Below are 14,595 nucleotides of genomic sequence, written 5' to 3' on the forward strand. Positions count from 1 at the left end.
TCCAATTTTTCTGTACGATTTTGTTAAAAAGCAAAAGAAATATTAACGAAGTTTTGGTCCTATTTACCGGACGCAAGAAATTTGTGATAACCAGTTTCTTTTAATACGTACAATTTTTTACGTCGTAGCACAATAAAATCATTATTTTATTATCCTCTGGTGTATCACAGTTTCTTAGCATTTTCTATAATCGTAAACGAAAAATTGCATTGTCTCGGGGAATAAGGTTTTTAACTAATGTTTTCTATAATATATCTTAAACAAAAATTATTGTAATACTTTTGATTTATATACGAATGGGAAATTTGAATTTTATTTTTCAAAATAAAGTAATACTATAGGTGCTTCATCGTGTTATTTTTTTTTAATTTCTAAAAAGTTTGTTTTGTGTCCGGTAATTGGTACCTTTAGCCAATAATCTGTTACGATGTGTGGAAACATCAACTTGAAATACGACAAGGATAAACATCGGAGTACATAACAAGGCGTAGAGAAATGATTAAAACTGATAAAATAAAATGTTTCTGTTATGATGTATTTTATCACTCAGCAATTCGCTTTTTTCCATTTGTAACTTACACGTATGTACGAGGGACATGAATAATACGCTAATCGTTTTTTCTTTCCGTCTTGGATATACGGTACTGAGACGCGACTGAAGTGTACTGCCTAATTTTATTCGATTATTTGTTTTTATTGTACAATTTATTTCTTAATACCTTGTCTATATGTATATAGTTTTGGTTCGCAAATGCAGCGTACACCGAGTTCAATGATTTTCTCGAATGTGGATAAACACTTACCGCAGTCCTGTATTCTCTCAGGATCTTCGTAAATTGTGCTTTTTTTAACGCGGTTCATAAATATATTGAAGTCGGGTCCGCTGCAGGACGTAGGCTACTCGTAAATCTTTTTTTATGTCTAGAAACTAGAAAAAAGTGAACGTGACAACTCGCAAAGTTGAAACGCATTTTGTACTAAAAGGAAATAACGTTTCGCAACTACAGCACACTAAATCTTATTCGGCTATAAATTTCTTTTCAGCTGTACAAAAATCATTGTCCACTACGCCTCCCGATAATACTAACGCAAACTTGCTTTTATCCTGACTGGGCTTATATCTGAAATGGAATAGCTTTCTTTTCTTTTTTTTTTTAAACTCTTATCCTCGTAAACGTACCTAGGAATAAATTCACTAAATTACAGGCACTGTCTCCTTCAAGATCGAGTAGGTGGTTTCTTTCGTTACTCATACTTCTACAGAACAAAATGGAGCTTTGTGCCGAATAGGAAACCACGTTTTCCTTTGGGCACAGAGGCCATTTTATATACAAATTTTCACATATAGATGTAACATACAGATCTTCGCATAATTCATTAAGTTCCATTTTTCTTCGTGCAGTAAGCGTAGAATAAAGAAATATTTCGTGACGAAACTAGTTTCTTCGGTTGATCGTGTTCGCATATGAATGCTTTCTACCACTTATTTTGTCGAGATTATGTATACATAATTTTTCTCTCTTTTTTTAATAGAATCCAGTGTCGGTACATTCTCAACCATCATACAGCATACTTATACATTATACAAAAAAAAAATAAGGATCAACATGACGTCAATTTGCGTGAAATTATTTGTATTCATCCAGAAAAAATTTGTCTTAAATAATCATTGATTACACGTGCGAATTAACAATGTGATAACATGTGGATGCAAGACTTTCGTTTTACCATTCATGTTACGCCGGTTACAATTTCATTCTTAGTTATACAATAATACAGAATTTTGGTCAGAGATCACGTAAAAACCTTGTGATACGTTATTCTTCACGTAAAGCAGATACAAACGAAATATAAGTGTTCAAAGGATGTAAAATTAAGTTAAATTATATACATGTACACACAAATCTAAAATACGTGTAAAATGAATATTTTTCACAATCAAACTGTTTTGTAAGTAACTTGAGTAAAGTACTGTGGATATCTCTAAATATTTAAAGCATTGATTAAAAGATTGGTGGCAGCGCATGCTCAAGGTAAGAAAAGATTTTCATTTACCAATGCTTCGTAGGCCTGACACTTACTATTTAGTGATAGCTCTTGTAAATGTTATCATGTGACATACACAAAATAATGACATAAAAATCTAATGAAAGATTGCAGCTTAAATACATACAAGCATTTCCCTCCTGTAGATAAATCTTTTTTGAAGGTGTATAGCTGTATCAAAACAATAGATCATACCGTAATTATTATTCGTATTTCATTAAATTCATTCGATAATTATATCGTAGTCGATTAATAACGTAAAATCAAAAGCACCAAATTGGTTTCTTTCTTGTGAAATATGTATCATACTGTGCCATTAAGTAAATTTGTTTGTAAAGACTGAACTCTGTGGTACTATTCATTCCAGTTTCTAATTCAATCTTGACGTGATACATTCTTGGACAAAGAAACTATAAATTATAAACAATCGAATCGGATGCACATGTTTAGAGACTTTTGATTAAAACTATAGTATTCGTTTCAGTAAGGGTATTGCATGGAAGGCCTTTGTAAAAACGGGGTCCATATTTATTCCTTATATACGGAGAAACGCTCCATTTCTTTTTTCTTCTCTCGTTTATCCCAGCCCCGCCAAATACTTTTTAGTATAGTAGCTACTATTTCTTTCATATTTTGTGTACAAGTCTATTAAACGAAGTATGTTATATCTAGATCTTTAACCGGAAATAAAATACAAAGGTTCCAATGTGAAAAAGCACAGTAGCATTATAAATGTAAGGGACGAAACAGTTATTTCTTTTCTCGAAATTCTTTTTGAAACATTCCCAGTGTACGATAGAAGAAAGGGCGTGGAGAATTCATACCCTGAGCAATTAATGGCGTAGCGATCGTTCCTGGCAAGAAGCTCGAACGTCTATGCTGAGTAGCATTTGTACCATAAAAAATTAAGCTTACTCAATCTTATACATTACGCAGCGTCGCGCGCGTTTCATTATTTGTTTGTCGCGTTCAGTAAAATTCGTTCACAAACATTCGCGCTCAACGTGGTATTATATAATAACGCCTGTGTAACAATTCTCGTCTCTAACTGATTCGATGAGCACAGAATAATCGTCTCGTGTGTTTTTCATGAATTTTTAAGACAAGTGCAATCGCGAGTATTAAAAACAGATGAAAAATACACGGTTGTTTGTTCGATGCTTACCGCTGTTCCACTGTAAACTTAATATTAATTTCACAGTGATAAACCGGTCACAATATCATGCTCAATGACATGATAGACTCGCGTTGCTTCATTCTCCCCCTGACACAGTTACTTCCCTCCATGCAGGTTCTTGAGACTGATTTACTAAATTAGATTGAGGTTCAGACATATCTGAGGCTGCTGGACTCAGCGGTGGACTAGGTGTCGCGGGTGCTCCTTCGGATTGGTTTACTTCAGCTGCGTCTGGTTCAGCATCTTGTTCACCATCGGGAAGAGAAGCTTCCAACTGCACAGAACTCGGAGTCTTTGATAGAGAGTCCTGTGCTCTTAATGATATAGAACTATTTTTATTGCTACTGCCATCCTCACCTGCAAATTATTATCGGTTATTATAGCTATCGTCCTTTCAATATTCAGCAATGTCCCATTCTAAGTCAATTCTCGGTTCTGTGTTGTGACATAGATCGGAACAGAACACTATTATTTTTTGTGGCTTAGTTGACCGCGTCGAAGCACTAAAAATTGCCCATTGGCGAGACAATACTAGTGCAATACTGAAACTTCTTTATTTTTAATGAAATATTACCGATATGTTTTTGACATTTTGCTGATTAAAATGATACTAAATAATATACAATTTGATATAATTTATAATTTATCATGTATTTAACATATGCTATATACAGCATATTTTTACATAAACAACTTAACATCTCGAACATATGTTCTGAAAGAGTTGGTCTAGAGTTTTGCAAATTAACGGAGCTACAGCCCGTTGGAAGTTTTTAAACGACTCATTTTAATAAGAATGTGACATATCTTGAGAAAGTTTGTATAAAAAGAAAATTGAAAAGTTAGCATCGCATTGGTATTTTAAACAATACGAAATTTTTAAAATTTTTGCCGACCATCACGGTCGCTTGGTTCCGATCCGGTTTACGCTGCTCGGCGATCGAGGCAGCTAGAGCTTCGTGGCCGAAGTGACATAGAACGGTTTCCTCTGCCGGACTTAGAATGGGATATTACATATTACTGTTGTTAACGCATTGACTGCCGAGCGTATTTTGTTGATTTTGCCTCCATTTTGACGCATATAAATGTATGTATATTTGAGTTTAAAAACAGAAAATTGTTCAGTTGTTCGCATGAACACTTATCATTTTAAAGCACTGTTCTAATATTTTAATTGCAGTTGCGAAATTATAAACATTGTTGTTCTGCGAAGTTTACGAACTTTTATCGAATTCGATTGACAGTCAACGTATTAATTGTAATAATTTTATGTGAAGCTTTAGAAAGTATTTTTACCGCAAGGCCTAAGAACGAGGTAGAAGAGTAGGTCTGATAGAGAAATTATACCAATCACTTTATCGTCATCATCAACCACTACTAGCCTATGGACCTAAAAAAAAAATATTTCCGGATTTAATAAAATTTATATAGTTATTTTATCTTTTCTAAATGAAACAATAGAAAATACCTCTGCCCGAACAATTTTTTCCATAACGGTAAACAGCGTTTCATCTAATTTACAACTTTGAACTCCCTCAAACCAATCGTTACGATGCTCATTTGCTTCTCTTAATGAAACATCTAGATTGTTATATGTTTTCTCTGCAGCTAAATTCTGAAAGATTCGAACATGATTATTTATATATCGTAAATAACAAATTTGGAATTCTCGTACTTGACAAAGAGATAGTAATATACTTACAATAACATCAAACTTCGAATAAATGTTGACCAATTTTCCTTCAGTATCAATGATCGGCAATGCTGACACTCTCCTCTCTACAAATTTCTTGAGTGCTAAAATTATGCTAGTTTCTTCGGTTGCAGTTTCAATATTATCAAATGTACCTATCCTTAACTCCCTCAGTGTTTTATTTGTAAATGATGGTTTTGGTAACTCGTGAATCTGTTAAATTGAATCATTATAATGAATTTTATATTCTGACAGAGGTTGTTTGTCATTAGTAGACTGCGGATTTTATGTGTTTATGACAAAAATGGGAAGATGTAATTTCAAACAGCAACATTAGTATAATGTAAAGATACTATTATATTATTTTCAACCTGTTGAACATATTGAGAAAGAAAATACGATTGCATGTCACTCCAGTTTGTTGCAATTCCAGTGGAAAGTTTTTATTTTGTATAAAGATACACTGTCTATTGATTAGAAATCGACATATTTAGAAATGTAAACAATATTTAACGATGATACAGCAATTTGTGAAAGATCCGCAGTCCAGTCATTAGAGTATCTCGCTATATACTTACATAAAGGAAGAGGAACCTTAGTATTCGTTTATGTGTCAAGATATAGAGAACATTTCCAGTATCTGGGTCTATCACAGGCAAACGATGAATTCTGTTTTGTACAAGAGTCTTAATGGCCTCATACAAAGATGCATCTGGGCCGATGCTCACTAACGGATGAACCTGATCCTTCAAGACTTCTATAGTAGCAACATTTACAAAATATTGTCATTAGTAACTATTATGATCTTACGTCAAGAAACATCTACAAGAGAAAGATACTTACTTCTCCATGTATCCAATTCGTGTTCTTCCAATTCATCCATTGTTACAGATGGGCTGGTGTAATACATTTGCAGAATTTTTATAAAATCTGTTATAGTTAACATCCCCACGAATTCTTGTCTTGAACTGTCCCATAATGGCGCAGCTCTCACACCTACGCAGAAGATTAGTCAATAGAAAAAGAACATCTGAATCTTTATAATTACAGTCGAAGCTTGATAACTCGAATCTCAAAAGAAGAATTGAAATCTTTGAGTTATAGAAGTTTTGATTTACAGGGGATTTGTACAAAAGTTAATAATTTGCTGATTGTAATAGTTTTAAAGAAAGGAAAGTTCAATTTTTGGAGGTGAGTTATTTATTATATACCTATAGTAAATATAATCTACTAGGCTCTTACATATTACTGTTACACATTAAAGAAATCTGTGATTTTGCTCTGCGTTAATGAATTAACAGATTGTTCATCAATTTTCAATGGTAACCAAAGCAGAGAATACATTTCTCCAATATCATATCGCATCTTATTACGAAACTTTGTAAAACATTTACTGCTGTTTTGGCTTATTCATCTCCCACATTTGTGGAAAATAATTCGAGTTAAAGAAAGTTTTATTTCGATTTATAGAGGTGTTCAAAATACAACACAAGGTAATCAATAAAATTTTTGTGTTATAGAGGTTCGACTGTAATTTGTAATGTTGTATATTTATGTTGTCCAGTGTGTCCCACGAACTCTGTTCCCTATATTGCAAGTGTAAACTATGTAAGAGCACAAGTATAAAAATGATTTTACTTATAACGGAGATGATATTTGTCACTCACCATTGTAGACAAGAGCGAAGAAGGCCTTCTTGACGAGGAGATGCGTGTCGAAAACGACCAACTTGGCACTGGTCGGTATTAGGTCGTAACATTTGTGAAATTTGAAAAACTTCACAAAGATCTGTGATTCGTCCTCCTCTGAAAGCCCAAACAGTTCACAGTAGAGTAGAGCTTTTTGGTTTCGTCGAAGCATGTTTTGCTTCTTTTGTTATTGTCTCTCAACGATGTCACAATGTTATTACGACACGTAAGTATTATAAATTTTTCGGATCCCGAAAAATAACGGATTCACGGCTCTATTTATTTTTAACCCGAAACTTTCCACTTTATAGTCCCTCGTCAAAGAAACACCTTTTTGTTCTGCAATATTTATCGGAACATTTTCGAGTCACCGATTTTCATTGATTCGCATACCGAGTTTCGGCTGGACATTGCCTTGCGATAGGTTATGCTGGTGCAATATCTGGCGCCGAATCACATTCTGGCGGAATGTTCGAACTTTTGCGACAGGCAGCGAGCGAAATTGTAAAGAGTCACGATTTTTATTCACGATTACATATACACAGCCTATCGTTCGTTTTATAATAAACGATTGTTTGTCAAAATGGTTGAACAATATTTCACGGCCATGTTATCACATTCTTCGTGCACAAAGCACGATCATGTGAGTTACCGTTACCAGTGCCTAATCTAACGATCGTACGAGGGGTGGCGATGTTATGCAACGTTAAAATGAGCCCAATTAGATGATTGATTAGGCGGGATGATGATGATCATCATTATCATCATTATCGCGTTATAACCTGCTTAAATGAGAAGCACATCTTTTATCAAGTGATGTCTTTATTACACGGATTGGCATACTAAATGAAACTCTCATTGTTAGATCAATTGTGGGATTGAGTATCATTGCGTAGTTTCACTATAAATTATTATAATATTCACGGTATATCGTCTATGAACGCGTGAAATGTTATTCTTCTCTGATAAATAAAGAAACAAAATATTCCCTGAAGGGTGTAACACATTTTTACTTTTCTGAAGAATAAACTTTTGAGACGTACGATCTACAAGTTTGTACAACAATTCTTTCTCTATTATTCTTTCTGTAAATAGATCAACCACAGAGAAAATTATACGTTCAAATAAAGCTTGCCATTACTGAGGTGCAATTTAGAAGTGCAGTTATACAATCATATAAGTCATTTTATACAAATTAGAATTGGAAAAAGATATCTTTTTATGACTATTAATAATATAGCCCATTAATAATACTGATATTTCTTGTAGATAAATAAGTAAATGTGTTTTCTAGTGGTATGACTGCTCGCTGCATTTAGCCAATCTCTCAGGAAAGAGTTACTCATGCAGTACTAAGAAACCGCGTGAATAGAACAAGCCCGGAGCCGCAGAAGATGATCATAATACCTAATCGCAGATGCAGAAGCAGTTACTTGAAATGTTTAATGCCGTGTTACAATCTTGAAGACAGGCATAAGGAAATGTTAAGAGCCGCGACAACGAAGACAAACCAGAAAGAAAAACGATAACTTTTGGATTCGTTCTTCGTGAATGAAAAATTGAAACTCCTACGTTGTATATATCCTCGAACGTTGAATATTTCGCAAAGTATGTCAGCGGGTATTATACCGACCTATACATATTGCTAATGAAAATTTCTATTACGTCTGCGTTTATTACACAACATAGCCGTGTCTGCTGCCCTACGTATCCTAACAATTGGCGAATGTATAGCTGCAGCAATAATTGGAATAACGTTTGCGTCAGACGTTTCCGGACACAAAGAACAAACTTCAATATCTTTCCCACAGTACCTACTTCGTAATTTTCATATACGTCAATCGATTTGCAAAACGTAGATTTCCAGATGGAATAAATAATTACAATTCTCGAATGAAGTTACCGATGTGTAACGTAAAGCAAATAATTGCGAAATCGTAAGAAGCAACTGTTGGGTAGGAAAGAAAGTGATTTCGGTATTTTAAGGTGAAATAAACCCGAATTTCTCTTTATTCAAACGATGAACTTTAATCAGTAAAATATTGTCTTACTTATTCTATGTTGCAAAAGATCGTCGAACAGAAGGGAAAATATCTTATTCATTAAAGTTCATTGCTTGAATAAAAAAATTGGGCTCTATTTCACCTTAAGGATGTTCTGGAGGTACAATGGGAGACAAAAGTACAAGAAATTCCAAATCCATCAATATATTGGCAATGAAAGCCATTCATGAGTATATTTTTGTTTTGAGTTTCTAGTTGCGTTTTTTCAAGGTTTAAATAGGGTTTGAAGTGGAATTTTATGAATTCTCCACAAGACGTGTTAAAATGTGCAAACTTCAAGTTGCTATAATTCTTAAAGGGTGCAGTGAATCGAACCCAAACTTTGGTAATTGCATTAATTTAGTAGGAATTATATCTTGCCAAATTTTCAAAAATTTTGTTGCGTTTTTATATACCCCCAGAACATCCTTAACACTAAACCTAACATTGCCGGTCAAATGATCGGTCGTACATTTTTAATTTTATATTTATTGAAATTATGACGTTGCTTACATGGAAAATGATTCGATAAATTTCTTTATCCAAGCGCATATTGCAATAAAAATTGCACGAAACCTAAATAAATAGAGCCTTGTCATTTTTATCAGCTAAAACATTTCAGTGCTCGGTAGTTTTAGTGTTAAAATACCGAAATTACTTTCTTGCCAACCTAAAGTTATAATTGCAAAATCGTAAGAAGAAACTAGTGCTCGAAAATCGTTATCAGGGCCGTAAGCTCACCGTGGAATTCAAGATTAGGAGCAAAGATCAGTCGGCTAGTAATCTAAAAGCGACCTACACGTCGATCAAACCCTATTGTAATTACATAATCCACGAGGCGTCAGATACAGTTGAGTAGCTTTACTTACAACAATTGGTAATCACAATGACACAAGGCAAATCGGGATTTCGTTAACGAATAGAACACAAGAAAAGAATAACGAAGGATCTAAAATGATTCCTCCTGAAGAGCGGAGTAGTCGAGTAACAAACGACGTAACTAGCAGTTCCATTAGTCGTAATGAATCGAACCGAACAGGTATACAGAGTGTCCCAGAAATAAAGTGCGGATGTTATGCATTTATGACAAAAATAGGTAATTGCAATTTGAAACAGTGGACAGATTTAAAGAATTCAAGAACATCAATGTATTGCAGCTTACGAGCACACATTAGTAAAGAATTAAAGAAATTATTACTTCGCCCTTGTTCGTTGTAGTTGATGCAAACAATTCTTATTTTTCCCGAAGTACCGCAGTCTAGTTATTCACGAAAAACACGGACCAATCTGAGCGTGGTGTTGGCATTGATCGAGCCTTCATTCATCTGCTATAGCCGCGTTCTGATTGGTCCGTGTTTATTCGTTTCATTATTTGGGACACACTGTATGAATAAAATCGCTGAGAAATAGCTACTTGCAACGAGCCTGTCCGTATCCCTGTGGACCCATCATTTTCCACTAGCTTTTCAAGATTTCAAAGAGGTCAATCGAGAACTACCATAACCAGAGACTGAAATCAGATCTTCCCAGCGCACGCGTTATGAAACTGTGTACGGTGTACAGTTGCATCGAGTCCCCGATGGAACATCAATTCAGCGACAGGAAGCACGTCCTGATGCTGACCTAGGCTACTCGAAGACACCAGAAGACCGGTAAGCCTTCTTTCTCAGGAGACTCTCCGAGCAACGATCTCGTTCTCCAGATTTTGTTTACGCTCGGGGCGGTTATCTTATCGCGTACATCTCTCGAACGCTGCCTGCTCGAGAATTCTATCCAATTACCTAGTGGAAACGCGACACAGGGTGCTAGAGGAGTTCCACTTTCGTCGAGAAGGAAACGAACACGACCTAACCACGCGTTCGAATCGAGTTAGGTACGACGCGGAAAAAGTTGGTTCGTATCTTTCGTCGCGACGACGATGGAAAAGTGTGTTAGGCGAACGGGTAACGAGCTAAACGATGCGGCGACATTTTCTGCGGGCGGGAACACTGTTCGCGGAACACGGTTGTTAACAACGAACACCCGACGTTCAAGTTGATTCGAGTTCACTTGGTACCTCCGCGAGTGCACCCAACACTTCAGTCTCGCGACGAAGTTCCGCGGAACTCCCGGACAACTTTCGCGATTAGGCAACGACGTTGACGGGCCGAACCGCATACATAAAAGCCAGCCAGGAAGAACGTTCGCAGCCAGCTCGCCGTGCTGTGATCATCAAGCTACTGACTGTCGAGGAGATTGTGCAGCACGGTCGAGCGTCCGTTCGGTTGCACGGACGAGGAACGCGGTGCAAATATACTGGCGTCGACGGTGGCGGTGAACCGTTTAGACACGCCTAAGCACGTTGTCCTCTTTGGCTGGCTGCTATGCGGTTTGCCCCGCGGCCACCATACCTAAGCACTTATAAGGACAATCACATAAAAAGCAGTGTCCTTGTTGGGTGGTTGTTGTTGGTTTTTAGAGGCTTGTGCTTTATTGGCCTCTATCGGTAGATTTAGGGTGGCTCTTATTTTCCACTTTTGAATTTCTTTTACGGCACCCTTAGGATTGTTCCAGATAATTAAAAAAAAATTCTGTGCAACGTTTGAGCTCGATTGGGTAACCGGAAAACGTGCCCCCCAAGGACCTTGAACGTTTTTCTTGAACATCTGTTAAATTATTTACCGCATCGAAAAATATATTAGACAAAGCCTGTAGGTCTGGACAGGCTGCGTCTTTTATGTCGTACTATTTTTCTCGTAGAACAAACGGTTTAAAAAATTGTTTAAATTCCAAATGAAATTCAAATAATTCTTCGTTGCATCTTTCGTTTGATCAAATCATTCGTACTCTCCGAAATTCAATTTATCTCGTGACAACATCGTTAAACTACATAAGCTAACAAACAAACACTAGCGTGTTTACATAGAATCATGTAAATTTATTTCGACATTGTTGAAGATACGCCAGAAGACAGTCGTCGTTTTACAAGAACTTGTGTTCGGAAAATCAATATAAAATTTATTTGAAAACACATTTCCAACGGTTGCTGTCAGTTGCAATACTATCGAATGAAAAATACAGAAAGATTAATTCTTCTTGGAAACATTTCCTTATTGCGTTGCCGACAGTCTTTAAAAAACCATTCTATTGTTACTCTAAGCCAATTGTAAATAGAATCGCGATAAAATAAAGTGTTCGGTAAATAATGAAAGTATTTCATTTACAGCGATCTTCCGCTCAATCTAATCTTGCTCCCTTTCAGTTTCGATTGTTATCGTTAGAGTACTTGTGCGCACCGATTGATCAGTATATGTAGTAGAGTAGGCTGAGCGAACGTTGACCCATACGTGACGTGCACGTATACGAGAGCGTGAATCGATGACCCTGAATCTCAATTGCATATTGTTCTTAAAATGGAGCCACAGGGGTCACACGTTCGACGAACTCGGTTCGACGACGTCCACACTTTCGTTCGTTTTGTTGGAATTATATAAATATAACTACCCGGGGGGACATCGGAGTTGGAACGGTCGAGTGCGTCGAGGTTGTTACGGCGACTCCTGTTCTGTCCAGGAAATTACTATAATTCCGAAGCATGTTTCAAATTGACGTGATTTAGACAGAACCCCATTCCGCTCTAATAGAACGACATTGTGTTCTACCGCTGCCGATCAAGCTACTGACGACGCAATCAGAGGATTGGGTCTTGTTCTTCAGAATTTTCCTGGTAACAATTGCCATACTATTAGGTCGTTCAGAAAATTCTGTGCATTGGTCATAGAAAGCTGTGACCTATGCTGCGTTCATATTCTGTCGCTGATATCTTGGATTTTTTTCACAAATTAGGTATTCTCAAATAAATAAGCATCATACTGATCGGCCATCAGGAGATAAAATGAGAAATTTGTAGGGACCACGTGATATCCCTACTCCGCGCTGCACGTCTTCCGCTATTGGCCGAATCACTTGACGAAGACAGCAAATGCTACTGACGATGCAATTAGAAAATTCTGTGGATTGCTCATAGAAAGCTCTGACCTATGTTGCTTTCATATTCTGTCGCTGATATCTTTGATTTTTTTTCACACACAAATTAGGTATTCGCAAATAAATAAGCATCATACTGATCGGCCATCAGGAGATGGCAATGAGAAATTTGTAGGGACCACGTGATATCCCTACTCCGCGCTGCACGTCTTCCGCTATTGGTCGAATCGCTTGACGAAGACAGCAAATGCTACTGACGACGCAATCAGAGGATTGGGTCTTGTTCTTCAGAATATTCCTGGTAACAATTCCCATACTATTAGGTCGTTCAGAAAATTCTGTGGATTGCTCATAGAAAGCTCTGACCTATGCTGCGTTCATATTCTGTCGCTGATATCTTTGATTTTCCTTCACAAATTAGGTATTCTCAAATAAATAAGCACAATACTGATCGGCCATCAGGAGATGGCAATGAGGAACTTGTAGGGACCACGTGATATCCCTACTCCGCGCTGCACGTCTTCCGCTATTGGTCGAATCGCTCGACGAAGACAGCAAATGCGCGTATTAGAGTGACTGGATCAGAGACAGTGCTGCCAGATTGGGGAAATCGAGGGGAATACATTTTACCCCCTCTCTGATAATCATACTATGTAATACGTGAGCAGTCTACGGTTGTTGGAGTATGCTCATGGAGCTGGAATGGGATAGTGGAAGGGGAAAAGGAGGAGAGGAAAAATCGACCAGTTTTGGTCGATTCTGGCGACACTGATCAGAGAAATGGAAGCTGAGCGCCTATGTCGACCGTTCCCGCCAGAACCTAAGCGTAAAGACTGAGGGTCATCTCCTTATGGACGATCAGTACCTATTCCTCAGAATGCTTTTATAACTGTGATTCGAAATGCCCTGAATGAACGAGATACAACAATCTAGACAAAAAGCTATTTCATAAAATTCATTAAAAAATTTCTACGGAACAAATCTTTGTAAACATGGTTTTCTGATGAAATTGAGTGGTGACCCAGAGTCGCCACTGAAAATTGCTGTACCATTATTCAGAATATTGCTTATATGATTAAATATGTTGGTACAAATTATGTGCGGAATTGCAGTCTGAAATACTATGGATTCAATTAGGCGCTGCACAGTTTGAACCGTAGTTGCGGCGCCGCAATACAATATTTACCGCAACTCCGGTACCTCACGGTTGCCGCATGTTATAAAAACGGATGTGTGTAGCGGGCCTAATCAGTCACATACTAAACATTTAAGGCGGTATGTTCTCATTTCTCGATAATACAAAGATGGGATTTTTCAGTAGTCAAAATCGCTAGATAAAATCTGGGCCGCTATCGCCCTCAAAAGTCCAATTTTTACATTTATGAGGCGTAATTTGCATTATTGGGCAACATGTAGCTATATACGTAAACGAAAAAATAGGATTTTTGAGGGCGATAGCGGCCTAGATTGATCTTTTATCTAACGTTTTTGAGTACTAAAAAACCGCCATTTTTTATTATCGAGAAATGAGAAGGCAAATCCCGCACTCTTCCAATCCTAGAAAAAGGTAGTAAGAAAAAAAATCATATAGAATGGAAATATTCTAGATCGGAGGAAATGTTTAATTGTCGAGAGTTAAAATAGTTCCGAGTGCAAAGGGTTAAAACTCTAAGTTTTCAGCAGTCGAGTTTGATCTCAAGAAAGTATAGTGCAAAACGAATATCGTATGCAAGGATATGAATGAATCTATGAAATCGTTGAAAGGACTAGAGTTTCACGGGGGTTTAGATGAGAAGGATCTTTGTCGGCCGTGAATTCGAGATGGACTAAAATTGACGTTATTTTTTAAGTCGGTCTCGGAATACCTTTTTTAAGGATCCAAGCGAGTTCGTCCTCAAGCGGTGGATTCTCCACTTCGAACTCCTTGATGAGATCCTTCGAGTAAATAGGCTCATCGTCCTGGCTCCACCAAGCGGACGAAAC

General features: G+C 36.9%; 1 protein-coding gene across 4 annotated transcripts in view; it reads right to left on the minus strand.

Moving 5' to 3' along the window:
• Positions 1-514: 514 nt before the first annotated feature.
• The window catches only part of Snf4agamma (SNF4/AMP-activated protein kinase gamma subunit), a 180,690-nt gene continuing 166,609 nt past the window's right edge, over positions 515-14,595 (minus strand). For all 4 annotated transcript variants that reach the window (XM_076439741.1, XM_076439734.1, XM_076439726.1 and 1 more), the window contains 7 exons: positions 6,584-6,721; positions 5,760-5,912; positions 5,495-5,673; positions 4,926-5,129; positions 4,692-4,838; positions 4,520-4,613; positions 515-3,580 (listed from right to left, as the gene is read on the minus strand). In XM_076439741.1, the coding sequence (XP_076295856.1) occupies positions 3,300-3,580; positions 4,520-4,613; positions 4,692-4,838; positions 4,926-5,129; positions 5,495-5,673; positions 5,760-5,912; positions 6,584-6,721 (1,196 nt within the window). In that variant the 3' untranslated portion in view covers positions 515-3,299. The remainder of the gene's footprint in view (positions 3,581-4,519; positions 4,614-4,691; positions 4,839-4,925; positions 5,130-5,494; positions 5,674-5,759; positions 5,913-6,583; positions 6,722-14,595) is intronic.

Source organism: Lasioglossum baleicum, chromosome 2, assembly GCF_051020765.1.
Source record: "Lasioglossum baleicum chromosome 2, iyLasBale1, whole genome shotgun sequence".
Lineage (NCBI taxonomy): Eukaryota > Metazoa > Arthropoda > Insecta > Hymenoptera > Halictidae > Lasioglossum > Lasioglossum baleicum.